Below are 26,836 nucleotides of genomic sequence, written 5' to 3'. Positions count from 1 at the left end.
TCCCTAAACTGAACACCCGCAAGGATGGTGCTCTGCTGGTTGAAGAAGCAGAGGAGGCTACTCCAGTAGCAACATAAATGTGCAAAAATGACAAGCTTGATTCTTTCCAGTGCTGCTATAACAACTAGGTTGCAGTTTGAAACAATCAAAAGGAAAAACAGAAACATAAAATTAAATACTTCTGAACCCTGCAAACAAAATGTTTTCATACTTCTGACTTCTGAAACCCCACTGCCTTATAAAATGTCACCCAAGCACGAGCAGCAACATTGGCAGCACATGCATACGTATACAACCACTGCCTTATATTTGTAGCTAAATATAGTACACTACACCCTGCACCCTGCACCACATCCCTTTTGAAATACAACCACCGTTCGGTTCGAAAACTGGTTCAAGCTCACCTGGATTGGTGTGGTTTGCCGTGGACAAGCCACTCGCCTTACAATGCGCAGCAGCAGGAGGAGAGAACTCTTGGATGGGTTTGACGGAGGGGAGCCTAATGACAGTCTCCTGGGATGTGTCAACCCTCACAAATATACAACCATGTGAGGTGTTGTGTATCTTAAATTAGTTTTATGTTTTCCCAAGTTGGACCTTGGCGCCACCTATCTATCTGAAAATCCAGTGTTTCATGCCAGAACAAAACACATTGAGATAGATTTTCATTTTGTCAGAGAAAGAGTTGCTGATAAACTGTTGGATATTCGTTTCATCCATTCACGGGATCAAGTGGCACATGGGTTTACAAAAGCCTTGCCTGTAAGGAGTTTTGAAGATTTCAAGCATAATCTCAACTTAATGAAGTTGTGATTAAGGGAGGGTGTCAAACAAGACGTATATGTGCAAGACTCATGTATTTCGTGGAGATCAACATAGATACCTAGAGAGGCTGTTAGGCCGGCTTGTTATCTCGTTTCTGTTGTAACTAGCTTAGCCTTATCTCTCCTGTTCTTCTCCTCCAAGTTGTACTCCCGATTCTGTTGTAACCGCATGTATGCGCTATCAGGGATCTTGTGCCTCTGCCTATAACATGCAACACGCCCCCTCACATCGAGGTAAGACGTTTCCGCTCATCGCACAGATTGGTCTGGCTTGCGGTCGACAAGCGACTTCTTCAAGTGGGCAGCAGCAGTAGCAGTAATTATTTTCTCCTGATACGGTTCCACGGAAATGTAGTTAGTTTCAATGGTTGAGTTAGAAAGAAGTGAGAATAAAGTTTCAATATGTCTTACAAATTATGTGCGTGAAATATACACCACCGTATTCCAATTCAAGTGAGATCGATTCATAAGCGGAACAGAGAGAAAGAGCATGCAAGGTAGAACTGAACACGTCGAATGCAGCGTTCCCCTTGCTATAGTTCTCTCTTTTTCAGCTTTCTAGAAAGTTTCCCAGCTTGCTTGTTCTGATTTATCTTCTTCAAGAAATGTTCTGTTCAAAGCTAAAAGAATAGATTGGTGGATTCTATTTTTAAGAACACGTAGAAAAAAAGGGGTACTTAGGAGAAAGGATAGTTCAAGCAAGATTTTTCTTGTTTGAAAACTGCTAAAATAGGTTGGTGGTTCAGAGCTAAAAGAATAGCCTGCTGAAATTTCCATTGGTTCGAAAAATAGTTTGTTCAGAGCCAAAATAGGAACGAAATTCAGAAGAAGAAATGAAGCCGTACTTAGAAGAAAGCAAGGTTCAAGCTCACCTGGATTGGTGTGGTTTGCCGTCGACGAGCCACTCGCCTTCAAATGCGCAGCAGCAGGACGAGAGAAACTCTAGGATGGGTTCGACGAAGGGGAGCCTAATGACAGTCTCCTGGGAAGTGTCAAACCTCACAAACATACAGCTTGTGGGCGGAAGCACCAACCAATGATCGCTTTGTTGGCGACTACAGCCAGGTGAGGTGTTGTGTACCTTAAACTAGTTTTATGTTTTCCCAAGTTGGACATGGTCGCAAAAATGAATGTGTCGATCACAAGTTTATTGCTCCCAGGAATAATCGCATACATGTTCAAAAATGTGGATTATGGAGTCGTAAAAAATGGCATGTCATCACGGCGGCAGCCATGCAAGTAGTGAACCATTACATAATTAAACTGAACTGTTCATCTGTTGCAGCTCGAAATGCAGGAAAAGGAAATAATTAAGCTACTGCTGCTGCTGCAAACCAAACTGTTCTACTGAAACCTCAGCCAGTATCTTTGTGTAAGTGCAGTAAGAGTAATGGTGCTGTGGTCTGCTGGTAAAACAAAGCAGAGGATGCTTCGCTACTCCAGCAGGAACAGAAATGGGGAAAACTGCCAAGCTACTGCTCACCATAGTTCACATCAAGAAAAGGGAACAAATGCTTAACCAGGCAAAATAAACGCCATCGATTTGGCGAGAAATGATCTGCTCCTCTAGTGATCATATCTTACAGTTTTCATGCTAGCTTGTTGCATACTTAGACTGCACTGTAACTTTCCAAGTTGGACATGGTCGCGAAAACTAATAGATCAAATGCATCCTCGATCACGAATGTAGTGCCTTCGGTGAAAAACAATTGCATGACACGATGCAAACCAATTGTTTCTTGTGCTCCAGGATCCAAGACACCCCCCCCCCCCCCCCCGACGCGATTTTATTTTACGCGACTTTCTGATGATGTAACTATTCTACACAATGAATAAAGCTGCCATGAAGGCTTTCCTTCAAAAAATAAATACTAGTAATTTGTTTCTCATACTCCCATTGAACCCCAAATGCTTGAAAAATGTGAAGTATGGAGCACTAGATGTTCTCCCTCTCAGCAGCAAATCGCAATCCCTTCCAAAATAATCTGTTCTATCCATCCTGGAGAACATGTGCAGCTAGGGTTTTTCATAGCAAGGAGTCTCGAGCCGACAGTCCTAAAAAGGCCATTTCATCATCATCCTGGCGACAATACAAGTAATATAGGCTTCCATAAACTGAACACCAGCAAGGATGATACTCTGCTGGTAGAAGAAGCCGAGGAGGCTACTCCAGTAGCGACATAAATGTGCAAAAATGACAAGCTTGATTCTTTCCAGTGCTGCTATAACAACTAGGTTGCAGTTTGAAACAATCAAAAGGCAAAACAGAAACACAAAATTAAATACTTCTGAACCCTGCAAACAAAATGTTTTCATACTTCTGACTTCTGAAACCCCACTGCCTTATAAAATGTCACCCAAGCACCAGCAGCAACATCGGCAGCACATGCATACGTATACAACCACTGCCTTATATTTGTATCTAAATATAGTAAACTACACCATGCACCCTGCACCACATCCCTTTGGAAATACAACCACCGTTCGGTGTGAGGTGTATAATCTATCCATCGTAGAAGGCTGGAAAACACGTGCAGCTTGCTGTTAGCTTGGTTGCAGTTTGGCATAGATAACGAGTGAAATGCATGGTTGGTCCATAAACTCAAATTAAAAGCACACTTTAGGGCATCAACTCAAAATTTGCACAGATTAGGCCATAAACTGGATTGTGAGCACACTTTAGGCCAAAAACGCTTCGCAAGGTCCAGTCATGCACACGTGGCCGCCACCTCGGCTCAGTCTGTAACGCACCTGCGAGATTCAGATTTCCAAGGGGGCTTTCTGCAAAATGGACGTAGCTGCAAAATCTCTCACGAACTCATTTTCCCCAATTCCCTGACATATTCTTCACGCTGCAGCCGTCACCGCCGTCGAGCGCGTCGGCCCCGGAGAAGGAAGAGAAGTGGCTATTGGGGTGGCGGCACTGGCGCATGTGCTTTAGTCGGCGGGACCGGCGTCCCATGTGCTGATGGCGGCAGGACCGGCGGCCCATATGCTGAAGGTGGCGGGCGGCGGCCGCGGCTCCGGAAGCCATGGCGATGGACGAATTGGGCACGTGGGCAGCCTGCTCAGGCAGAGGAAGCCTCGCGCCCTCGCCGGTGCCTTTCCGCAGAGCCGGTCGCTGGCCCGCAAGGGTGCCATGAGCGCACAAGCTGCCGACAGAGCTCGCTGGCGCCGGTGTTGATCCATTTTTTCTTTTGGTTACACAAAATTCTGAACCTTTCGTTGTATATTTGTTGTTTAGGTTGGCAAGATCCTTGCAATTTCTGGAAATGGGAACAGGAGTACAAGGATTGTGTTGGTAAAATTGGTCTGGCCATCAAGGATGTCAAGGATGTCTATCCTGGAGAAGTTGCCCCTTTCAATCATGAGCAGAGTTATTGTACTGATGTCAAAGAGCAGACTACTAGTGCTCATGTCATAGAGAAACTGAAGGTGCTGCTCTTGTGAAGAATGGTGCTTTTGATGAAGATGCTAGTGCAGCTAGTCAGTGCCCTGAAGAATATCAGGATCATCTTAATTTTGTGTTTTCTGTTCTTTTTCTTAGTGCGAAGAAGAGGGTGTATGGACAGTGAGATGTTATGCCCAATTTATATGCACCTCCGTGTGATGTATCTGTAAACTGGTACATTAATGAAGGATAAAGTTGGACAATAGTGACTATTTCATTTGAATTATATTCTGCATTGGTGTACACTTTAACTACATTAGTTTCAGGAAATGATTAACAGTTGTACAATCTTTAGGGGTATGAAAATCACTGTCATACAATATTCAGGAGATGAAAATCACAACTAATCTTCAAAAAGTCCTCATTCTTCAGGAAATAAACATGGCAGTGCACATAACATGCAGATTCATGTGAAATATAACATCACAGTGCACATGATTATGCTCATAAGCTTGCTTGATGAAATAAATATGACACTGCTACGTAGTTCCAAAAGTAAAGGTTCCATTCCCTAAAAAAAGTGAAAGGTTCCAAGTTCGCATCACAACTTCATAGTTCCAGAAAGTATCACAACCAAATCTCCAATTTTCATAAGCATGACAGAAACCAGGAAATTAACTAATGAGACCCAAAGAGCAAGTGGTACAATCTTCCGTGTTTGATACTTCTCTCTCTCTCTCTGGCTGCACCATCTCCTCTTCCTCCACTTCTTGGTCTTCTTGTGCTTGCTCTTGGGACATCATCTACCATGTTTGAAGCAGCACCACTTGCTCCTATAGCATCATTAACTACAGAAATACTTCTTGTGACCCTGCTTGTACTTGCTCTCCTTGTAGTGCCTCTCGCTCTTGCTCTCCCTCTGGTAGTTGGCACAGCATCATCAAGTATAGAAGTACTTGTAGCAGAGCTAGTTGCTCTTCCTCTTCCCCTTCCTCTCCCCTTTCCTCTTCCCCTTGCTATGGCCATCCCTCCCCTTGTTGCTGTTGTTGCCCTTGGAGCAGGAATATTATTTATGTGCTCTTCAACGAAAGCATTGCTAGGCAGTGGACCTTTCCTTCGACTGTGAAAATTCTCCAACTCAGTGATCTGCAAAAATAATAAAGCAAGGATTAGTGGGAAGTAGTAACTGAAATAGAGTATTAAACAATTTGTTCAAATGATTATATGTACTTCTTCTACTAGCAGTTCGTCAACTAGAGTTTCACTGCATTGTGTTGGAATTAACTCAGGAATGCCCTCTTCAGGAACAATATGCTGAAGATAATGAAGCAAAGATTAGCTGCATTAAATATAACAATTCGTTTAGCTCTAAGGAATAAAAACGATTGCTCTTTTTAACCTCTAAAATAGAAGGATCATCAATATCTTCTTCATTGTTTCTTCTTTGTGGTTGAAGTTTCAGTTCTGGATGTAGGATAGGGCAACCTGGCCTCTTGTGGTTAGGGTCTCTGCAATGGCTACAGTGCATCTTCACACCATGCTTGCTGAGCCTTGTACCTTGTTCTTTCTCTGATGGGTGCTCTCTCCTTTTATTTGCTTTCCTTCCAGCTTTCTTCTTATACAATGGTGCTCCCACTTCCCTTCCATTTGTCTTTTCCCAAAAACTTTTGTCCCTAACTGGCCAGATAGTGTGTCCATAAGTTTTCATATACTTGTCCCTTGTATAACAAGCTGCTATCCGTGTTTCGGGCTTTATTCTCTCCTCTCTCATGCAAGTAGCTGCATGAGAACATGGAATGCCTGTTAGTTGCCATCTCCGGCAGTCACAACTGTTTTGCAGCATGTTGACCTCATAGTTGAAGGATTTGCTCTTGACTTCGTATACTCCATGCCCAGATCTGTGAGGAAAACAATTGTTTGCATATTTCACATTCTTCTGCAGTTTGTCCATGATTTTGGGGCATATGTTGCCAGTCCATTTGTTCTCACAAATCCTTGCATACTCAACCATTCTGTGCATAAGCTGCATCCTTATCTTCTCCCACATACTAAGGATAGGAAGCTCTCTAGCATCAAGTATGTATCTGTGTGCGCATGTAATGAAGAACAAGATCACTATAAAGAACATGAATGGCACAAAGAACATGAACACATATATGTTTAGTAGCTTACTTGTTGAACACTCCACAATGATTATTCATTAGTGTGTCACTCTTGCAGAAACAATCAAAGAAGGCTCTACACCATTGGTCTGGTGGGTGCCCATCAAGCCATGCATGTGCTTCTGGACTCAACAACTTGAGTTTCTCCATGTTTCTTTCCAACTGTTCTGTGTTTCTAGATCTAGCGCAAGCCCAAAGTTGATCCTTGAGAACTTCCCCCTTGTGAATCGTGTTGAAGTTTTGGTACAGATGTCTTACACAAAACCTATGTGGACAATCTGAAAATTCTTGTTCTACTGCAAGTATCAAACCTTTCTGCTTATCTGACATGATGGTATATGCTGCAGTGTTGCTGATGTTCAAGTCTCGCTTCAAAGTGTACATGAACCACTTCCAGCTATTCTTGTTCTCCCCATCCACCACAGCCATTGCAATTGGAAAAACACAATCATTAGGGTCAATCCCTATTGCTGTCAACATCACACCACCATGCCTAGTTTTCAAGTGGCAACCATCAAAGAAAAGTAGAGGCCTACAGCCCTCTAAGAACCCCCTCTTACAAGCATCAAGGGAGAAGTACATAGTCTGGAACAAACCATGAACATCCAAGTTTAGGAAGACACTGCTCCCTGGGTTTGATCTCCTTATCTCCTGAGCATAATCCCAAAGCAAATTGTATTGCTTCTCCTCATCACCTCTAATAACAGTCATTGCTTTCTTTTTTGCCCTTTGTAGTTTCATTCTTCCAGCAGCCAAGTTGAAGTCCTTTTGCACTTTTTTCCCCAATGATTGTGCATCAATCGTCTCATTATCTCTGATATCTTCAAGATATTTTTTGGCAATATATGGAGCCGTCATTGCCTTGATAGCCCACTCTTTGCTGCAGGTGTGCTCATTGATATATCTTTTGACAAGCAAACTCTTGGACCTGGTGTCATGACTTACATACAAGCACCAGGGACAATCTTCAACACATATCACCTCAACCCTGGTTCTAGTATTTCTGATCTTCTTCACAGGCACTCTGTTTTTTATGCTATATTCATCTATTGCTTCTCGCAACTGCTCAACAGTTGAAAAGAACATTCCAACTTTAAACTCGGGTTCCTTCATGTCCACTGATGTGAATGACTTGAACTTGAACTTGAAGTTCTCATCTTCAGAATTTGGTAATTCAAGCTCACCATCAGAATCTTCCCTCTTCCTTTTATCCTTCTTATCCTTGTCCTTCACCTCATTGTCTTGAACTTGTTGTCTACCTTTGTCAGGGATCATTGAATCTTTCACATCTTGATCCACAAAGGCGGCAAACAAATCATCATCTCCATCAAATGGATCATTGTCACTGTCAAAAAAGTCTGCATCTGAATCAAGCCTGTCACTGTCACTACCATCTTCCTTCAAGCTCTTAAATTTCTGCAATCTCTCCAGCTTCTCATCCATCTGGCGAGTGATATCTCCCTCTGGCTGCCCTGAAAACTGCTCTGTAGGCTTGCATTGATTCACAATGATACTAGGCTGTTCTGAAGCATTTGCTTCTATCAACACATCATCCCATATGCTATTGTCAATCAAATACATCTGATCCAAATAAAGAACTATATTGTTGTCCCTGGGCACTGAAGAAATGAGCTTCTGAAGGTTATCATCATTGCACACAAAGAAAAGACCATCAGCAATTGTGTGGCCAGGCAGCAACCAGTACACCTTGTACTTGGTACTGTCGGGGTAGCCCAATTTCTCCAACAAATCCACAATATAAAGTACTGACCATTCCTCAACAACACAAAAGTCAAAGAAGTCAATTTTATCATCAATATATGTTTTGTTGCTTCCCAAACCACAGAAAAATCCACCATGATGAACCTCAATAGTGAACACTGGATCATTGAGACCTACAATGCACATACATTACTTTTGTGCACATATATTCAGTTCAAACAGAGTGCAAGGTTCTGTTTTTTCCCCTTAGATCACCACCTATATTCAGTTCATGCAATGAATATGGCACATATATATTCAGTTTCTCCACTAAATATGAGAATATGTTCAGTTTTTGCGCTGAACATGAGTAGATGTTCATTTTTTCAGTTAAAACAGAGTATAAAGGTTCAGTTTTAGCACCGAAAATGATCTGTTCTTTCACCTAGACAGTGTAGATTTCACACATAGGAATAATTTGTAAAGGTTTAGTTCTTTCCCACATATATATTCAGTTACAACAAAGTGTAAAGCTTCAGTTTTTGCACTGAATACGATTTGTTCTTCCACCTGTCCGGAGCAGATTTTCACACATAGGAACAAGTGTAAGGGTTCAGTTTTTTTGCACATATATATTCAGTTTAAACTGAGTGTAAAGGTTCAGGTTTTCCCCCTTATATCACCACACATAGGAACAAAACGGCAGCCATGCTTACAAACTAGACCTCAGTACAGAAATTTGGCATCAATCCATCGAAAATGATTAACAACAAAGAAAAGATCCAATTGTCGATGATCACATATGCCCTATTCCATGGAAGAGGACACAGAAGCAAAGAGAAGAGGAGAGGAGGAAGATCATACCATATAAGGGTGGAGGATCGGTTTTCTCACGCAGCCGAGCCATCCACGGCTTGCCGGCGTTGAGCCGCCTTAGGTCGCCGTCGATCGTCCTGCTCCACGGAAACCGTCCAGAGAAGAGTACGAGAAAGGAAGGGCTTGGTCCAGCCGTGATTGGCGCGGGATTTCAGTTTCGTCCATTTTACAATTAACACCCTGGGAAAGATAACACTCGCAGAGCGGTCTAGTCTTAGCCGAGGTGGCAGCCATGTGTGCAGGATCAGACCTCCGAAACGTTTTTTTGGCCTAAAGTGTGCTCATAATCTAGTTTGTGGCCTAATCTGTGCAGATTTTGAGTTTGTGGTCTAAAGTGTGCTTTTAATTTGAGTTTATGGACCAACCATGCATTTCACTCTAGATAACTATGACTACTGCTCTCATCTGAAATTAAACCTGTTAATCGAGAAACCTCACAAGGCGATAATTAAACGATTAACAATTTTGGTTGAAAACACCATCATAGCATAAAGTTGAAACTGATTAACCCACCCAATGTTTCCTAAAACAAAATGGCCACCCCTGTTTGATGTTTTGCGAAATGCAAGTTAACCCACCCAAGCTACCAAATCCGAATCAATCATCAAACCTATCATGGGATGCAAAGTGTGAACCACGCCGGCGGCGGCTTGTTCCGGTGCGGCCCAAGGCCATCGACCTTCTCCTCCCTGCCGTCCTTGAGACTGAACAACCCGGCACCACGCTGGTTGTCAGGGTAGTACAACGACAGATCGTCGGCGGTGTAGTAGACACAGCCGGCCCTAAGCTTAGGGTGCTCCGTCATCGACACGCACAGCGAACCGTTCACCCCAACAAACAGCGCGGAGTTGCCAATGTCGCCCGCCTCCTTCCATTGCTTGGCACCAGCGTCAAGGACCTGCACCTTGAATGTCAACCGATGTGTGATCTTATCAGACTGCTTGAGCACGACCATTAGCCGACCGCCCGACCCCATCACCAGGTACTTGCAGTGGTCGCACCAGGGCTTCCCTGGTGCTACCACCACACTGGTGAACACGCCGGGATCATTGGCGTCCTGCTCCCACGCCTCCACCTCGCCGGAGTAAGTAATCGAGTAGAACCTGCCCTCGTGGTGGACGGCATCCTCGATGCTGTCGCGCGAGGGCGGCCTCGGCCACCTGGCACACTTCGTCCCAGCCTTGGCGATGCCGTGGCGTGAGGGCACCAACCTCCACACGCGGACCTTCGCCGTGGCGAAGGCCACGGCACCGTACCGTAGATTGGTGATAAGCATGGCAATGTCGGCCGAGTCGGAGAGGACGACCTTGCGGTAGAAGTAGCGGCGCATCGAGCCAGGGGTCATCGCGGCGAATCCGTCGGGGTATGGCGGGGGGCCCCTGATGAACCGCTTCTCCTAGAACGAGAAGACGGAGCCCCTGTGTTGGGCATCGACGCAGGGGATGGTCTCGATGGCCGGGAGCGCGCGCTGCTCGCCGGTGACTGGGTTTACGAGGTGCAGCCGAGCGAAGACATCGGCGGTGACCAGCCACCCGCGGGAGGGTGAGGAGCCCAAGATGAGGTGGTCGGGGCCCGGGGCGCGCACGACGGCGGAGCGGTGGTCCGCGAGCGAGAAGAGCGTGCCGGTCTCCGAGACGTCGCCGGGCAGGACGAGGCACGGCGCCTCCGGCATGCGGAAGGCGGCAGCGAAGGCGAGGCGGTCGATGAGGCACAGGCGGGCATGGATGTTGGCTAGCATGTCCGGCGGGAGGCCGGAGACGCCGACGGCGGCGGCCTCTGCTCGATTCCGTAGCATTGGATTGAGGATTGGAGGGTGGTCTGCGTGGTCCGATCCGGAATCGACGGTTCAAAAATTGACATACTATGTCGTGCACGTCCCTATTCTTTTGGATCTCAACTGTTGCTAGGTCAGCGTGCCACTTGTATAGGGCAACTCGTTGGTCCTCGCTATATGTACCTGTTGTAACCTTGAGATCAATACAGACTTCGGTATCAGACTGCGCGTCATGGCAGCCCGCGGACGCCACTTCCTCCCCGGCCATGTCTCTGGCTCCTACTCGACCCTCTCTGGCGGCTCCCTCCCGGCATATACCTCACCATCCTCTTTGTCCCTTTGTTCTCCAGCTGCTACCCACCGGCCATCATCGCCACCCCACCTGCTTCTCGCTACGGCAATCTCTTCAACGATCATATCACCAATCACATCAAGTTCAAACTTGATCCTGCCCAGCACAACTACCACAAGTGGCGTGCCTTCTTCCTCTTCGTCCTCCTCACATACAACGCCGCCCACCATGTTCAGCAGAAGCCGCCGGCCCACCCCAATGACTTGTGGAACTTCCCTGACATCCACATCGCCCTCTGGATCTACTCCGTCGTGGCGGACTCCCTCATCGATCTGCTTCCTATGGACGATGATACCACCGCCTACCAGCTCTCGTGCCGCATCCATGACTATTTCCTTGCTAGCCGCGCCGTAAAATACATGCAGCTCAAGCGGCAGTATCGGAACCTGAAGCAGGGCGATCTCCCCATCACCGAATACGCATGGTGGCTGGAGGTGCTTGCCGATGGGCTTGTGGACGTCGAACAGCCCGTCTCGGATGCCGACCTCGCCATGTAGCTCTTCCATGGGCTCAAACGGTGCTTCGAGACGATCCGCATTGTCCTCGGTGACACCGTCCCCTTGCTGCCGTTCGATGTCGTCATGTCCCGGCTGCTCCTTGCGGAGGACTCCCTCGCTCAGCGCGGCGCGGACACGAGCGCCTTCGCCTTCTCCATCACCACTGGTGGCAGCCTTGGCAACGACCTTGATCGCGGTGACCGCGGCGACCACTCTGGCGATCACAATGAGCCTTCGGGGCACAGCTCCGGCACCGGCTCCCACCATCCTGGCAACGGTTTGGGCTCCCTTGCCACTGGTGCTCGCGATGGCAGCACTGGAGATCGCGATGGTGACCGTGGCCATGGTTGTGGTCGTGGTGGTCGCGATGACTCATCTTCCAAATTCACGTCCAAAACATATCCCCAAATGCTCCCCAACCTAGCACCTCACCGAAACCTCGGGCGCCGCGGAGGTTGGTCACCTTACGTGTCGCCGCAGTCAAGTGCCCCGAACATGATGACTAGGCCGTATGTAACGCGCTCGCTCGAGGGAGTGGAGGATCCCGTCCGAAATGTGACTCCGGTCGGCGTCGCAGCCGGCCCCACGATGGACGCCAACTGTCGTGGTATTAGCACAGTAGATGCCATGGGGTAGCTCACCTTGTGTGGTTAGAGACTGACGAGCGCCGACGGTGTCTGGATGCGGGTTTAGGCACAAGCACTGACGGACACAACAATGTACCCTGATACGTCCCAAATATATCTACTTTTCCAAATACTTCTGCTCTTATTTCGGACTCTAATTTGCATGATTTGCATGGAACTAATCCGGACTCATGCTGTTTTCAGCAGAATTGTCATGGTGTTATTTTTGTGCAGTAATAAAAGTTTTTGAATTGGGTTAAAACTTTACGGAGATTATTTTCAGAATATATAAAAAATACTGGCGAAGAGAAATACTAGAGGGGGGCCGCTAGGGCGCCGCAAGCCCAGGGGGCACCTAGCAAGCTTGTGGGCCCCTGGTAGCTCTGACAACCCTAACTTCAACTCTATAAATACTTATTCATCCAGAAAAAATTGAGAAAAGGAATCATCGCGTTTTATGATTCGGAGCCGCCGCCACCACCTGTTCTTCATCGGGAAGGCAGATCTGGAGTTCGTTTGGGGCTCCGGAGGATGGAATTCGTCGTCGTTATCATCATCGACCCTTCTTCATCGTAAATTTCATGATGCTCACCACCGGGAGTGAGTAATTCATTCGTAAGCTTGCTGGACGGTGATGGGTTGGATGAGATTTATTATGTAATCGAGTCAGTTTTGTTAGTGTTTGATCCCTAGTATCCACTATGTTATGAGATTGATATTGCTATGACTTTGCTATGCTTAATGTTTCTCACTAGGGCCCGACTGCCATGATTCCAGATCTGAACCCTTTATGTCTTCACGAATATATTTGTATTCTTGATCCTGTCTTGCAAGTTGTATGCACCAATTACATGTTATGATCGGCATAACCCAAGGTGACAATAATTGAGATTCTTCCCGGTGATTACCGTAGTTTAAGGAGTTTATGTATTCACTATGTGTTAATGTTTTGTTATTTTTCTCTATTAAAAGAAGGCCTTAATATCCCTTAGATTTCCTTATGGGCCCCGCTGCCACGGGAGGGTAGGACAAAAGATGTCATGCAAGTTCTTATTATAAGCACGTATGACTATATACAGAATGCATGCCTACATTACATTGATGAATTGGAGCTAGTTCTCTGTCGCTCTAGGTTCTGACTATTACATGATGAATGTCATCCAACATAATTATCCATCATTGATCCAATACCTGCACTTTTCATATATTGATCTTTGTTAAGTTACTTTCGCTACTTCTGCTATTATAATCACTATAAAACTGCTACAGCTAATGTTATCACTACTATTGCTACCGTTACCACTACTATTGCTACCGATCACTTTGCTGCAGATATTTAGTTCTCCAGGTGTGGTTAAATTCACAACTCAACTGTTAATACTTGTAAATATTCTTTGGCTCCCCTTGTGTCCAATCAATAAATTTGGGTTGAATACTCTATCCTCGAAAACGGTTGCGATCCCCTATACTTGTGGGTTATCAAGACCTTTTTCTAGCGCCGTTGCCGGGGAGCATAGCTCTATTTGCTGAGTTACTTGGGATTTATATCTATTGATCACTATGAAGAATCTGAAAAATAATAGAACCAAGATCATACCCTCTACTACGAGGGGAGATAAGGAACTGCCATCGAGCTATGCACTTGATTCACCTTCTATTTTGAGTAGGCTTGTGCCACCACCACCAGACGCTATTAATTCTGATATGTCGCAAGTAATTGATGATACTACTTCTGCTATGAATGATCCTAGTACTCTATTTAATGGAACTGTGTCACTAGGTGAATATCTTGATGAACAACTTGCTAAAGCTAAATAAATTAAAAATGTTGAAACTGATGAAATTTATGGTTCACCTATTAGATCTAGCTCTCCTAGAATTGAAATGCCTAAGGTACCTGAGGGTTATGTTATGAATGGGGAGATAGCTATAGAATTTCCTGCTTGTAATGATAGAAAGGATGTTAAGAAACTACTATGTAAGCTTAAAGAAAAATCTATGATGGAGAAAATGAAATATGATTCTAAGTTTTCTACTTCTCCTATATTTATTACTGATAAGGATTATGAGTTCTCTGTCGATCCTGACTTAATTACTTTGGTGGAATCTGATCTTTTTTATGGTAATGGAACTGAAACTATTGTGGCATACCTTACTAAATTGAATGGTATAGCCACCCTATTTTCCAATGAGCAAAATATCTGCTACTACTTTATTCTTAAGTTGTTTCCTTTCACATTAAAGGGTGATGCTAAGAATCGGTTTAATACTTTTGCTCCTGGTTGTGTGCGTAGTCCCGAGGATATGATATATTACTTTTCTAAAAAATATTTTCCTTCTCATAAGAAACAAGCTGCCTTCCAGGAAATATTTAACTTTTTACAAATTGAAGAAGAGAATCTCCCTCAAGCTTGGAGGAGCCTTCTCCAGTTACTTGATGTTTTGCCTGATCATCCTCTTAAGAAAAAATAGTTGATATCTTTTATAATGGACTAACCGATGATTCTAGGACTACCTAGATAGTTGTGCTAGTTGTGTTTTCAAGAAAAAAACTATTGCACAGGCTGAAGAACTATTGAATAATACATTGAGAAATGATAATGATTGGACACTTCCTGAACCACCATCTAAACCAACACCGAAAAAGAGAGGTATTCCGTTCATCAGTCCTGGAGAAATCTATGAAAAAAAAAGGTATTAATGTTGAAGATGTTAAGAATTTACCATCTATTGAAGAAATACATGGACTCAATACCCCCGACAAAGGTAGTAGAGGTAAACTTATAAGATTTGATGAAGGTGATATTCCTTATAATAAATATGCTAGTCAATGCTTGGATGAATTTGATAACTGCCTTGTTAAGCAAGAACACTTTAATATGCATGTTACAAAGCAATTGAAATGCAATGATTTCATGATTGAACGTTTGAGTGACTTGATATTTAGAATTGCTAACGATGTTAAAAGTTTGAGTAGACATGCATCCATGGTTCAAACACATCTAGAAAATGTCACAAAATGAATTGCTTAATGAGATGAATAATAATTTGAATGATCATGATGTTAGAGTAATTACTAGAGGAGGTAGAATGACCCAGGAGACACTTTATCGTAAAGGTCATCGTAAAATAATAGAGCAAGATTCTCAAAGAATTAATAATGATGAACCTAGTTCATCTAACAAGAAAAAGAAAAAGAAAATGATGGAACTCTGCATGCTTCTAGTGAACCTAAGGTATAAAAACCTTCTGAGATAGTAATTAGGTTTCTATTTCTGATGCTGAGACACAGTTTGGTAATGAACATCCACCTAGTGATAATGACAATAATGATGTTCATGTTGGTGCTCAACCAGACAACGATAAATAACTTGATAATAATGTAGGAATAGAACTTGTTGTTGATCTTGATAACCCACCTCCTAAGAAGAAAAGATGTGATAAAAGTGACTTTGTTCTAGAAAGCATGGTAAAGAAATAGAACCATGGGTTCAAAATCCCATGCCTTTTCCTACTATGCTATCTAAAAATAAGGATGAGGAAAAATTTGAGCGCTTTGTTGAAATGCTTAGGCCAGTATTGCATACTCGTTTGACTGATATTTTGAAGATGGCCCCATATGCTAAATATATGAAAGATATTGTCACTTATAAAAGAAAGATACCTGAAGCTGAAATTTCCATCATGCTTGGAAATTATTTTTTAAGGGTGGAGTACCTAAGAAACTAGGAGATCCGGGAATACCTATACTATGCCATGCTCCACTAAAAGAAGCTATGTCAAAACTGTTTTATGTGATTTGACAGCTGGAGTTAGTGTTATGCCTTTCTTTTTATATAGAAGACTAGATTTGAATAAGCTCATGTCTATTAAAATATGATTACAAATGGCTGATAAATCAACTTCTATACCTATTAGAATTTGTGAGGATGTGCCTGTTGTAGTTGCAAATGTTACTATCTTGACATACTTTGTTATACTTGATATGCCCGAGGCCGACAACATGTCGATTATCCTTGATAGACTATTTTTAAAAATTGCAGGGGCTATTATTAATTGCAACAAAGGTAAAGTCAATTTTCATATTAATGGTAATGAGCATACGTACACTTTCCCAAGAAACAATTCCAAGTGAACGGTGTCAATTGTATTGAAAAAGTTTCGACAATCACTATTGGAGGTTTTAAATTTCCTCTTCCTTCTATCAAAATGAAATATGAAACTCTTATTATTGGGGAGATGCATATCCCCATTGAGGTAACGTAGTGTTGTACAAAGATTCCTCGGTTTCATGTTATTCGAAAATGGTTTGTTAATAACACTTGGTCAACCTTATTAATGATTTACTTTTTAGGGGCATGTGGTCGTTAGTAAGCACAACATACTGTACCCACTATTTGCTATCTGTTATTTAAAGTTAATAAAGTAAAAATACCATGATTATTCTTTTTTCTAAAATATCCATACAATAAACAAAACGTCCCGAAAATAGAAGTTCTCAGAATGCCCTGAAAATTTAGTGTGATTTTTTCATAACATTTAAGAATTTTTTACACTGAACACACCCCAGGGCGGTGCACCAGGGTGCCACAGGCCCGGGTGGGGGGGGGGGGGAACCAAAGTTAATAATGTGAAAATGCCATGATTATCCTTGGTATGTGACTCCTCCAATGGTCCAATTAGTTTTTGTTATAGTGCTTTATCTATTGCAAATTTTTGCTGCTTTCGTGATCATGTTCTTAAGCTTGCATGTTGATATTAACTATATGGTCCACAGAAGTTTTGATGCATGATATAGCCTCTAGACATTTGTGGGAGTAGTTTCTATCAATTTTGTTGAGTTTTGTTCACTTTTAATCTTGATGCACTAAAATTTCAGAAGAAAAGAAAATACTCAAGTGGAGATTCAGAGGTTCTTCGAGCCGGAGTCCTAAGGAAACTCCGAAGCACCAGTACAACCTTCCTCACGCAGCCGAGGTGCGGCCGTGTGAATGGCCATGTGACGAGACCAGTCTATTTCTCAGTCAGCTGTGTTTTAGCAAAACCGAGTTATGTTATTATTTCTGTTTACATCTGCCCATTTGTAATCTTCACGACAATGTACACTCTAGCTTTTATTTATATTAGTGTAGACATTGAACACCACATGATGGCTGCAATCATCCCTGTGTAGTTAGCAACGATCTGATAGACAAGAAACAATTTTTTCCACCAAATGCAAAATGAGTGCAAAGTTGTGATGGTCTTGACACATTTCAGGGTAGCAACAGATTCATTCTTTACAATTCATATAAAAAATATAAGGACATTGCAGTCAGAGCAATAAATTCAGCATTAGATTCCAACAAACAAAACATGTATAGTTCATTCAGGTCAACCGCAGAGAAGGCCACTGTACAACTGAAAAGCAAAGCATTCAAACAGCCCAAGAACTCCAACAAACAGACATAAGTGTCAGGCTAACATTACAGTATAAATCCTGGAGTTACAGATTTTGCAGAAGAAAACAGCGATTTTTTTAGAGCACTCTGATGTCTGTCATTGAGATCAAACAAAGTGGGTTGGTAATCAACATAATCGATCAACACAGATGGAGTCGACCAGCTTTGCAGTTTCCTCACTGACTTCCATGTGTTTTCGATCGTTAGACGATGTCGCATCACGGGTAGCTTCTTTCCAGCTGCCGTACGTGTACGTCAATGCCAACTTCTCTCTATACCTTCGCCCTCATGCATATCTAGTTTCGTCCACTCCATCACGAGATTGGAAAAGAAAACAAGATGCAACTTTGCCTCAGCAAAAGTGAGCCGAGAATGGAGAGAGAACTGAAAATGAATCTTTACAGCAATGATATACATGTGACCACCCAAAAAGTGTACGCATATGGCCAATATGAGAAACATTAACTGCTACTCGATCGTCTCCTCGTGAGGTACACACCATTCATCCACGTCACACTTTTCTCCTTTTTTGCGACACACATCACACTTATAGCGCTGCTAATTTAACTGACCGTCTTGAACATTGTCCACTTTCTCTCCATATGTATGTCTGGACCATATGCACTGTTTCTGCAGGTGTTCATTGTGCACTCACAACTGAACTTTTGATATATTTTCTTGCCGATGAGTTGAGATCTTAGAAAAAACTGAAAGATAATGTGGACAATATATATTCCGTTCGACAGATTGGCCCATAATGATTGTTCATCCATAATGTATATATGTGATGGCATTATTCTCTATTGTGATCAACTGAAAATCATGCTGAGAAAATAATGGATGAGGAGAAATAAAAGTCAGGCTAATATTTCAGTATATATCCTGAAGTTACAGGTTTTGCAGAAGAAAACAACAAAAAGTTTGAGAGCATTCTGTTGTCTGTTATTGAGATGAAATAAAGTAGGATGCTAATCAACATAATTAATCAACAGAGATGGAATCGACCTGCTTATCAGTTTCCTCACTGAGTTCCACATCTTTTATCTTCAACGATGTCGCATCCCAGGAAACTTCTTTCCAGCCGCCGCGTACGTCTGTGCCAGCAGTTCGAACACCACCATCCCTAGACCTTTCTGCACCTTCTTCAGCTCTATGAATTTCTCAAAGTAGCCCATCAAGGTGTTGGTCACGTCAGGGTCAGGTGGTGGCACCCAAATCCTGCCGCTGTCATGTCCCCAGCTCTTCGAGAAAGCAGTTTGCAAGGTCATATGCATCACTAACCAAACTACCACTGTGAACAAATATGTTACTAAATCCATCAGGCTGTGCCTACATAGCAAACCACAACTAATTAGAGAGGTTGTACCTCCCTGGACAATGATTGTGGTTAAAATAAGAAATTTAACTTTTACATGGTATGGTCAGAATTGGCTCAAATTGCGTCGTAGAAGAGTGAATGTGGCAAGAGCAGCAGAGCCGTGTTCAGCTCTTTTCCCCCACTCTATGAGCAGGTCGGAAAATGAGATGCAACCTTGCCTCCCATTGAAAATGAGTTGAGATATTAGCTAAAACTGAAAATGAGTATTTATCCCATGTATACATGGCAAACAATGGAAAATAAACGGCAGGTGGCCAACATGAAGAGACACTGTCACTCAGCATGAACTACACACCATTCAGCAGTATCACACTTATGACTTATCACACTAATCTAACCAAAGTTTTGCCCACATTGTCTCTTTATATACCTCTAAATCATATGCACCTTTTCTGTGTTCTTTCCATTGTACATCAGGTTATGAGTGTACACTTGATTACTGAACTTTTGATATGTTCTCTTGCCGATGAGTTGAAATTTTAGAAGAAACTGAAATAAATTGTGGACTAATTACGTTGTGGTCGTTGGTCTGTGCCCGCTGAGAAACCATGAAAATTTGAAGGAAAGTGTGCTGCTACAGCGCCAACATTCATAGACATGATTTTGTCCCATTGAAAACACCTATTTTTGACATGGAGAAACGTTTTGTTTGTTCGAATCAAAATGTGTACAACGTATGAGAAGCACTCAGTATGTCCATCAAGAGAAGATGACCGAAGTATAGAAACAGAGTTATCCATGTGCACATTGTTTATATAGATTATCAATTTGTCACCATCCATGAGGGCAAGCACCATTGTCTTCCTGAATTATTTATTTCGTTGTGTTTTTGTCCATGCTAATCTGTGGTCAAGATTAGGGGAGGAGGACGATGTGATTAAAATAAGCAAGCTCAACTTTTACAGAATTTGCTGAGAACTACTTCCTCCGTCCCATAATGTAAGATCTTTTCCAACTCTACTAGAATCGGAAAACGTCTTCGAAAGGAAGGAGTAGCTTGGTACTTCGAAAGGAAGGACATACAAAAAAAAGCATAGTAGAAGAGTGTGAGAATGGCAAGAGCAACAAAGCCATTCTCTACTTTCCCCCACTCTATTAGTAGAATGATTCAACTCTACCTCCCGGCGAAAAGGAGAGATCTTAGTTCTAAAGGAAAGTGACTATTTACCCCAACGTATAAATCCGATCAGCATGTGAACGATTATGTGCAGGGGTCAACACGGGGAACACATTTACCGATGAGCTACACACCATTCAGCCTCATCACAGTTATCATGCTGCTATTGTAACCGGTGTTCTGAAAGTTGCCAACTCTGTCTCTTTATATATCTCTAAGGGTGTGTCTAGGGCACATCTAGATAAAAATTATGTAATGGGAAAATTATCATGCTGGAAATTTCCACATGAGGCGCCTGGGGAAACGCGGAAAGGAGCGCCGGCCAGGGGAGCGTCACCAGACGACGGCGGCGACCGCCATGGGAGTGGGAGGGGCGGGAGCGAGGAGGAGCCGAACGGGGGCTACACCCGCCGCTGCTAGCCGCCGGGGGGCTTCGCCCGACGACGTCAGCCGGCGGCGGCGAGGGGATATGGTGGAGGAGGGGGTCCGGCGGCGGCGGTACTGGGGTTCCGCCCGAGTTGCCTCTAGGAGACGACGCGGGGGCGCCTGAGGGAGTAGCTCTCTAGCTGCCCACCATAGTTCACATCAAAAAAAGGGAACAAACACTACTAGGGAAAACCCTAGCTGTAGCGCTGGTTTTGTGTTCACTAGTAGCGCGGGTAGGCGCGCTACTAATAAGGCGCTACAGCTATTGCTTAGCAGTAACGCGTGCCGCACGCGCTACTGCTAGGATAAATAGCTGCAGCGCTTGTTCACTCCCACGCTGCTGCTAATGTAACTACTGGCAGCATGTTTCCTTTCCATCGCTACTAGTATTGTTTTTTCATTTTTCTATTTTTTTATTTTTAGTGTATTTATGCGCCATCGTACAAATATTGGTACAATACCAGTTATGAGGTTTACATCATTATGTCCATAACAGTGTGTCAAATGAAGGTGGATTAGGTTCAAGTGGAGGCAATATGTGGTGCATGTCAAAAGTATACTACTAATCCAAACTTGATCTAGTTTGGACTAGTAGTACTTTCGATGTGCACCACATGTTGCCTCCACTTGAATCTAATCCGCCAGCACAAGCTATTTAATCATCATCATAATCATTAGCACCAACAATATTTATTTAATCACCACTAGCACTAGCTAATAATAATCATCAGTCATTACCACCAACACTAGCTATTTTATCATCATAGTAATAGTGTAGCACATCATCATCCTCAAACTCATTTCTAGCTAATCACTCCTGCTGCTCTCTCTTAGGTAAAACAACATAAAACATGTGTAGCTCTCCTCCTTGATCAAGTTGGAGCATGCAGATGAACCTGTCTCCTAATTTTGGGTAGCACATCTGTTTGCTGCCCCCTAGTACTTGTCTGCGCTCCCCCATCACATATCTGGTCCAGTCTTGCACTATTAAGCATTCATCGCTGATCTTGAATGCACTAAAGTAACATGTAGGATATCTTGGTCGTAAGCTAATAGTACTCATGGTACCTTTAGTCTCGATCCCATAAGGCACAACATTCATCGGGAGTCCCTGTTGAAGAACATCGTATGGTCACATACTTAGCAATGAAGTTTAGCTTCACAAATAATGTATGGAAAAGATGCACTGAGGACAAATAGTAAAAATCTTACCAACCTTCCTAAATAGATGTGACCGTAGTTCATGACGAACACTATTGATCGCACGTTTTCAGTACTAAGATTTCTAAGTCCAGGAAGAAAAATTTTCTTGACGGTATCAAGATCCTCAAGCCATGAAACATAATGACTTAGCTCCTCGCAGTTTAGTTCAGCCCCGGGACAGTAGTAGGTCCTGTCTACCAAGCGCTGGACATGTTTGCTTGCACCGAAATAAGCTGACAATACAAATTAGTTGTCAACTATTTTTGAATAAACAATATCAAAGACATAAATATGGTTGAGAAACTTACATTTTGGTGTAACTGGAGGCGTCTGCAAATCGACCCAGATGTCGGTATTACCTTCAATATCATCTTCCGGACGAATATCAAAGGTATAACCATATCAGGCTCAAATGCATAAGTCTTGCATAGTGCTCGCCATGTTTTGCATCCAAAATAGGTGTAGTCGTCTGAATTGTATAATTTTGCGTGGAAAATATAACCATGCTTGGTCTTCAAATAAACTTTCTTTACCTCCATAGTATGACTGAGACCTATCTTATCCAATACAAAAACTCTTGCATGGCAGGGGATATGCTAGTAGAATAGTAAAAAAAATAAGTTGAAGCAAATGAAGCAGATGTCATGCTTAATTACGAAAAAAGACTTGTCATTGTGACTTACTGTATCCACTTCGAAGTTCTCGTCCAGCTTGATGCTGAAGCGTCTATCATCATCTAGGAAGATTCCGTCGCACAGGCCGCGCTCGTCTTCGCAGTATTTGCAAATACCGAAATCCCTTTTGTCGTCAGACATTTCCTATGTTCATAGTTAAAACATTAATTGAAAATCGATAAAAGACAACTACTAGGATACTCAACACACAAATCCTGGGCACTCGATATTTCCTACATATTCTGGCAAAAGTCATGCCAAAATTCACAGAAAAATCCGGCATGACCTTTGCTAAAATAGGATATATCGAGCGCCTGAAATTTGCCGGAACGGAAATGAATCAACACTCCGGCAAAACATAGGCCACTCGGAGGTGTAACCTGCAAACATGACCGGCCACTTGGATATTGAGCAACACAAGATATACATTTCAAAATATCTTATAAGACTCAAATTAGCATGCATTCAATAAGCAAAAGTAAATCATCTCATGCGTCCGTACATCGTCGAATATTATCACTAATACATCTTGAATAGTGTCATACATATAACATCACTAGTACAACTAAAACCCTAGCACACGACGGGTATCGGCGCGGGCGGTGGACACCCACAGAGAAGGAACCATCACGGGATCATAGCTCCAGTGAGATCCCTGGAGAACCTGCCAGGTATTGGAGAACCTGTGCTCCAACGCAAACAAGTAGCGACGGACGTGTGCGTCCTCCTCACTGACACGGTGACGCACCACCTCCGCGGAGTCCTCGAGCCTCTGGATCGTCACTGGCCCACGCGACCGTCACCAAAGAAGGTTCGGGTCAATGACAGGCTGGCTCCTCACCAACCTGCGCCCCCCGGTAGGTAGCGCCTCCCAGTACCACCCCGGCGGAGCCCAGTCCCGGACATGGCCCATCTGGTCAAGCAGGTGTCGTCCTCCGCCGACTCGACGACGAGGATGCGGGATAGGCATCGTCCATGTCGATGCGGGAAAATTGCTTTAACTAAAAAAATAGCAACAAGTTCTTACTAACTAGTTCTATTAATTCAACTAGTTCTTACTAAAAATAAACTTACTATAAATAAAAATATTCTAGTACCTAATTAGTACCTAGTTCTTACTAACTAATTAGTACCTAAGAACTACTGCCCTAATTACCATCTAATTTGATGAACCTATAGGGGCGGAAAGTGATAGAAACCCTAACTAATTTGATGGAGGTAGAAACCCTAGGCAGAGGTAGGGGAGAGGGAGGAGCAGGCGTGCTCACCTCGGGTGCCTGCGACGAGGGAGGGGCAGGCGGCGTCGAGGTCGTGGTCGGGGCTCCGGGGCGGCGTTGAGGTCGGGGGGGGGGGGGGGGGGGGGGGGCGGGGGCGGCGTCCGGGGCGGCGTTGAGGTCGGGGTCGGGGGCGGCGTCCCGGGCGGCGTTGAGGTCGGGGCCGGCGTTGAATCTGGGGTCGGGGCGGCGTGGGGAGAGCGCGCGGCGGCCGAGGGGCGACGGCGGTGGCGAGAGTGGAGTTGATTTGGGGGATGAAGTGGCCGGAGAAGGACGAACCGCGTGGTTAAGTCAGAAGTACCAGCAGCGCGTTCCAGAAAGGGCGCTACTGCTACGTTAGCTACAACGCGTTCTGGAATACACGCTGCAGCTAAGGAGATTAGCAGTAGCGCTGGGCCATTATACGCGCTACTGCTAGGTTGGGCTAGCTATGTGCGCCCAGTTCAAACGTAGCAGCAGCTCTTTTCGCTAGTACGCGCTACTGCTAAAGTGATAGCAGTAGCGTGGCTTATTTACGCGCGCTGCTATTAAGTAGCAGCAGCGGTTGATTTTGTACAGCGCTATTGGTAAAATTCTGTGTATAGGCTTTTCCCTAATAGTGAAATGCTTAACCAGGCAAAATAAACGCCATCGATTTGGTGAGAAATGGTCTGCTGATCAACTTTCCTCTAGTGATCATATCTTACAGTTTTCATGCTAGCTTGTTGCATACTTAGACTGCACTGTAACTTTCCAAGTTGGACATGGTCGCGAAAACTAATAGATCAAATGCATCCTCGATCAGCAATGTAGTGCATTCGGTGAAAAACAATTGCATGACACGATAGCCCAAACAAGAAGTGTTAACCCCTGCATATGCAAACCAATTGTTTCTCGTGACACGATAGCCCAAACAAGAAGTGTTAACCCCTGCATATGCAAACCAATTGTTTCTCGTGCTCCAGGAACCAAGCGCCCCCCCCCCCCCCCCCCCCCCCCCCACATATTCTACACAATGAATAAAGCTGTCATGAAGGCTTTCCCTCAAAAAACAAACAAATACTACTGTAGTATTTTGTTTCTCATACTCCCATTGAACCCCAAATGCTTGAAAAATGTGAAGTATGGAGTACTAGATGTTCTCCCTCTCATCAGCAAATCGCAATCCCTTCCAAAATAATCTGTTCTATCCCTCCTGGAGAACATGTGCAGCTAGGGTTTTTCATAGCAAGGAGCCTCAAGCCGACAGTCCTAAAAAGGCCATTTCATCATCATCCTGGCGACAATACAAGTAATATAGGCTTCCATAAACTGAACACCAGCAAGGATGATGCTCTGCTTGTAGAAGAAGCCGAGGAGGCTACTTCAGTAGCGATATAAATGTGCAAAAATGACAAGCTTGATTCTTTCCAGTGCTCTATAACAACTAGGTTGCAGTTTGAAACAATCAAAAGGCAAAACAGAAATACAAAATTAAATACTTCTGAACCCTGCACCACATCCCTTTTGAAATACAACCACCGTTCGGTGTGAGGGGTGTATAATCTATCCATCGTAGAAGGCTGGAAAACATGTGCAGCTTGCTGTTAGCTTGGTTGCAGTTTGGCATAGATAACTATGACTACTGCTCTCTTCTGAAATTAAACCTGTTAATCCAGAAACCTCACAAGGCAATAATTAAACAATTAACAATTTTGGTTGAAAACACCATCATAGCATAAAGTTGAAACTGATTAACCCACCCAATGTTTCTTCAGAAAAAATGGCCACCCAGGCTACCAAATCCGAATCAATCATCAAACCTATCATGGGATGGAAAGTGTGAACCATGCTGGCGGCGGCTTGTTCCGGTGCGACCCAAGGCCCTCGACCTTCTCCTCCCTGCTGTCCTTGAGGCTGAACAACCCGGCGCCATGCTGGTTGTCGAGGTAGTACAGCGACAGATCGTCGGCGGGTGTAGTAGACGCAGCCGGCCTTAAGCTCAGGGTCCTCCCTGGTCTACACGCACAGCGAACCGTTCACCCCAACAAACAGCGCGGTGTCGCCGATGTCGTCCGCCTCCTTCCATTGCTCGGCACCAGCATCAAGGACCTGCACCTTGAATGTCAACCGATGTGTGAGACCATCAGCCGACTGCCCAGCGCCGTCACCAGGTACTTGCGGTGGTCGCACCAGGACTGCCCTGGCGCTACCACCACACTGGTGAACACGCCGGTACCCTCGGAGTCCTGCTCCCACGCCTCCACCTCGCCAAAGTAAGTGATTGAGTAGAACCTGCCCTCATGGTGGAGGGCGTCCTCGATGCTGTCGCGAGAGGGCGGCTCGGCCACCTGGCACACTTCGTCCTGACCTTGGCGATGCTGTGGCGCGAGAGCACCAGCCTCCAGACGCGGCCCTTCGCCGTGGCGAAGGCCATGGCGCCGTACCGTAGATTGGTGATAAGCATGGCAATGTCAGCCGAGTCAGAGAGGACGACCTTGTGGTAGAAGAAGCGGCGCATCGAGCTGGGAGTCATCGTGGCGAATCCGTTGGGGTACGGCGGGGGGTCCCCTGATGAACGGCTTCTCCTCGAACGAGAAGACGGAGCCCCCATGCCGGCCGGTGACCGGGTTGACGAGGCGCAGCCGGGCGAAGACGTCGGCGGTGACGAGCCACCCGCGGGAGGATGAGGTGGTCGGGGCCCGGGACGCGCACGACGGCGGAGCGGCGGTCCGCGAGCTAGAAGAGCGTGGCGGTCTCCGAGGCGTCGCCGGGCAGGACGAGGCACGGCGCCTCCGGCATGCGGAAGGCGGCGGCGAAGGCGAGGTGGTCGATGAGGCACAGGCGGGTTTGGATGTTGGCTAGCATGTCCGGCGGGAGGCCGGAGACGCCAGCGGCGGCGGCCTCTGCTCGATTCCGTAGCATTGGATTGGGGGTTGGAGGGCGGTCTGCGTGGTCCGATCGGGAATCATCGGTTCAAAAATTGACTAGCAGCCTTGGTACCCTAATTGTTAGACGTACTCCCTCCGATCCTTTTTACTTTCTATATTGAATTTGCCGAAAATCAAACTTTGCTAAGTTTGATCAATTTATATTAAAAATTATTAGCATCTATAATATTTAATAAATATAATATGAAAATATATTCTAAGATGAATTTAA

The 26,836-nt window shown here is 44.5% G+C and overlaps 2 protein-coding genes and 2 pseudogenes across 2 annotated transcripts; all 4 read right to left on the bottom strand.

Moving 5' to 3' along the window:
- Positions 1 to 4,484: 4,484 nt before the first annotated feature.
- LOC147957466 (uncharacterized) lies at positions 4,485 to 6,262 on the bottom strand. The gene is made up of 4 exons (XM_087531707.1): positions 5,615 to 6,262; positions 5,446 to 5,529; positions 5,023 to 5,361; positions 4,485 to 4,526 (listed from the first exon to the last, which is right to left on the bottom strand). The coding sequence occupies exons 1-4, from the start codon at positions 6,260 to 6,262 to the stop codon at positions 4,485 to 4,487; spliced, it is 1,113 nt and encodes a 370-aa protein (XP_087387833.1).
- Positions 6,263 to 6,383: 121 nt separating this feature from the next.
- LOC147957465 (uncharacterized) lies at positions 6,384 to 8,285 on the bottom strand. Its single transcript, XM_087537897.1, has one exon. It carries the CDS (start codon positions 8,283 to 8,285, stop codon positions 6,384 to 6,386), a length of 1,902 nt encoding a protein of 633 aa, XP_087394023.1.
- Positions 8,286 to 9,567: 1,282 nt separating this feature from the next.
- Positions 9,568 to 10,996, bottom strand: LOC147957464 (uncharacterized; annotated as a pseudogene).
- A 7,694-nt stretch (positions 10,997 to 18,690) lies between these two features.
- Positions 18,691 to 26,599, bottom strand: LOC147957463 (uncharacterized; annotated as a pseudogene).
- Between the last annotated feature and the right edge of the window lie 237 nt (positions 26,600 to 26,836).

The sequence above is a fragment of the Triticum urartu genome, chromosome 7A (genome assembly GCF_056163025.1).
Source record: "Triticum urartu cultivar PI428250 chromosome 7A, HENAU_Tu73, whole genome shotgun sequence".
Classification (NCBI taxonomy): Eukaryota; Viridiplantae; Streptophyta; class Magnoliopsida; order Poales; family Poaceae; genus Triticum; species Triticum urartu.
This window is presented reverse-complemented; position numbering and strand designations above follow the sequence as displayed.

What these genes read in the sequence shown, in the direction of transcription:
- LOC147957466 (XM_087531707.1), bottom strand. Translation starts at nt 6,262, where the DNA reads ATGTGGGAGAAGATAAGGATGCAGCTTATGCACAGAATGGTTGAGTAT. An exon ending in ACGAACTGCTAGTAGAAGAA is followed by an intron (nt 5,362 to 5,445) that starts GTACATATAATC and finishes TTATTTTTGCAG; the next exon opens with ATCACTGAGTTGGAGAATTT. An exon ending in GTGGTGCTGCTTCAAACATG is followed by an intron (nt 4,527 to 5,022) that starts GTAGATGATGTC and finishes AAACTAATGTAG; the next exon opens with TTAAAGTGTACACCAATGCA.
- LOC147957465 (XM_087537897.1), bottom strand. Translation starts at nt 8,285, where the DNA reads ATGTGCATTGTAGGTCTCAATGATCCAGTGTTCACTATTGAGGTTCAT.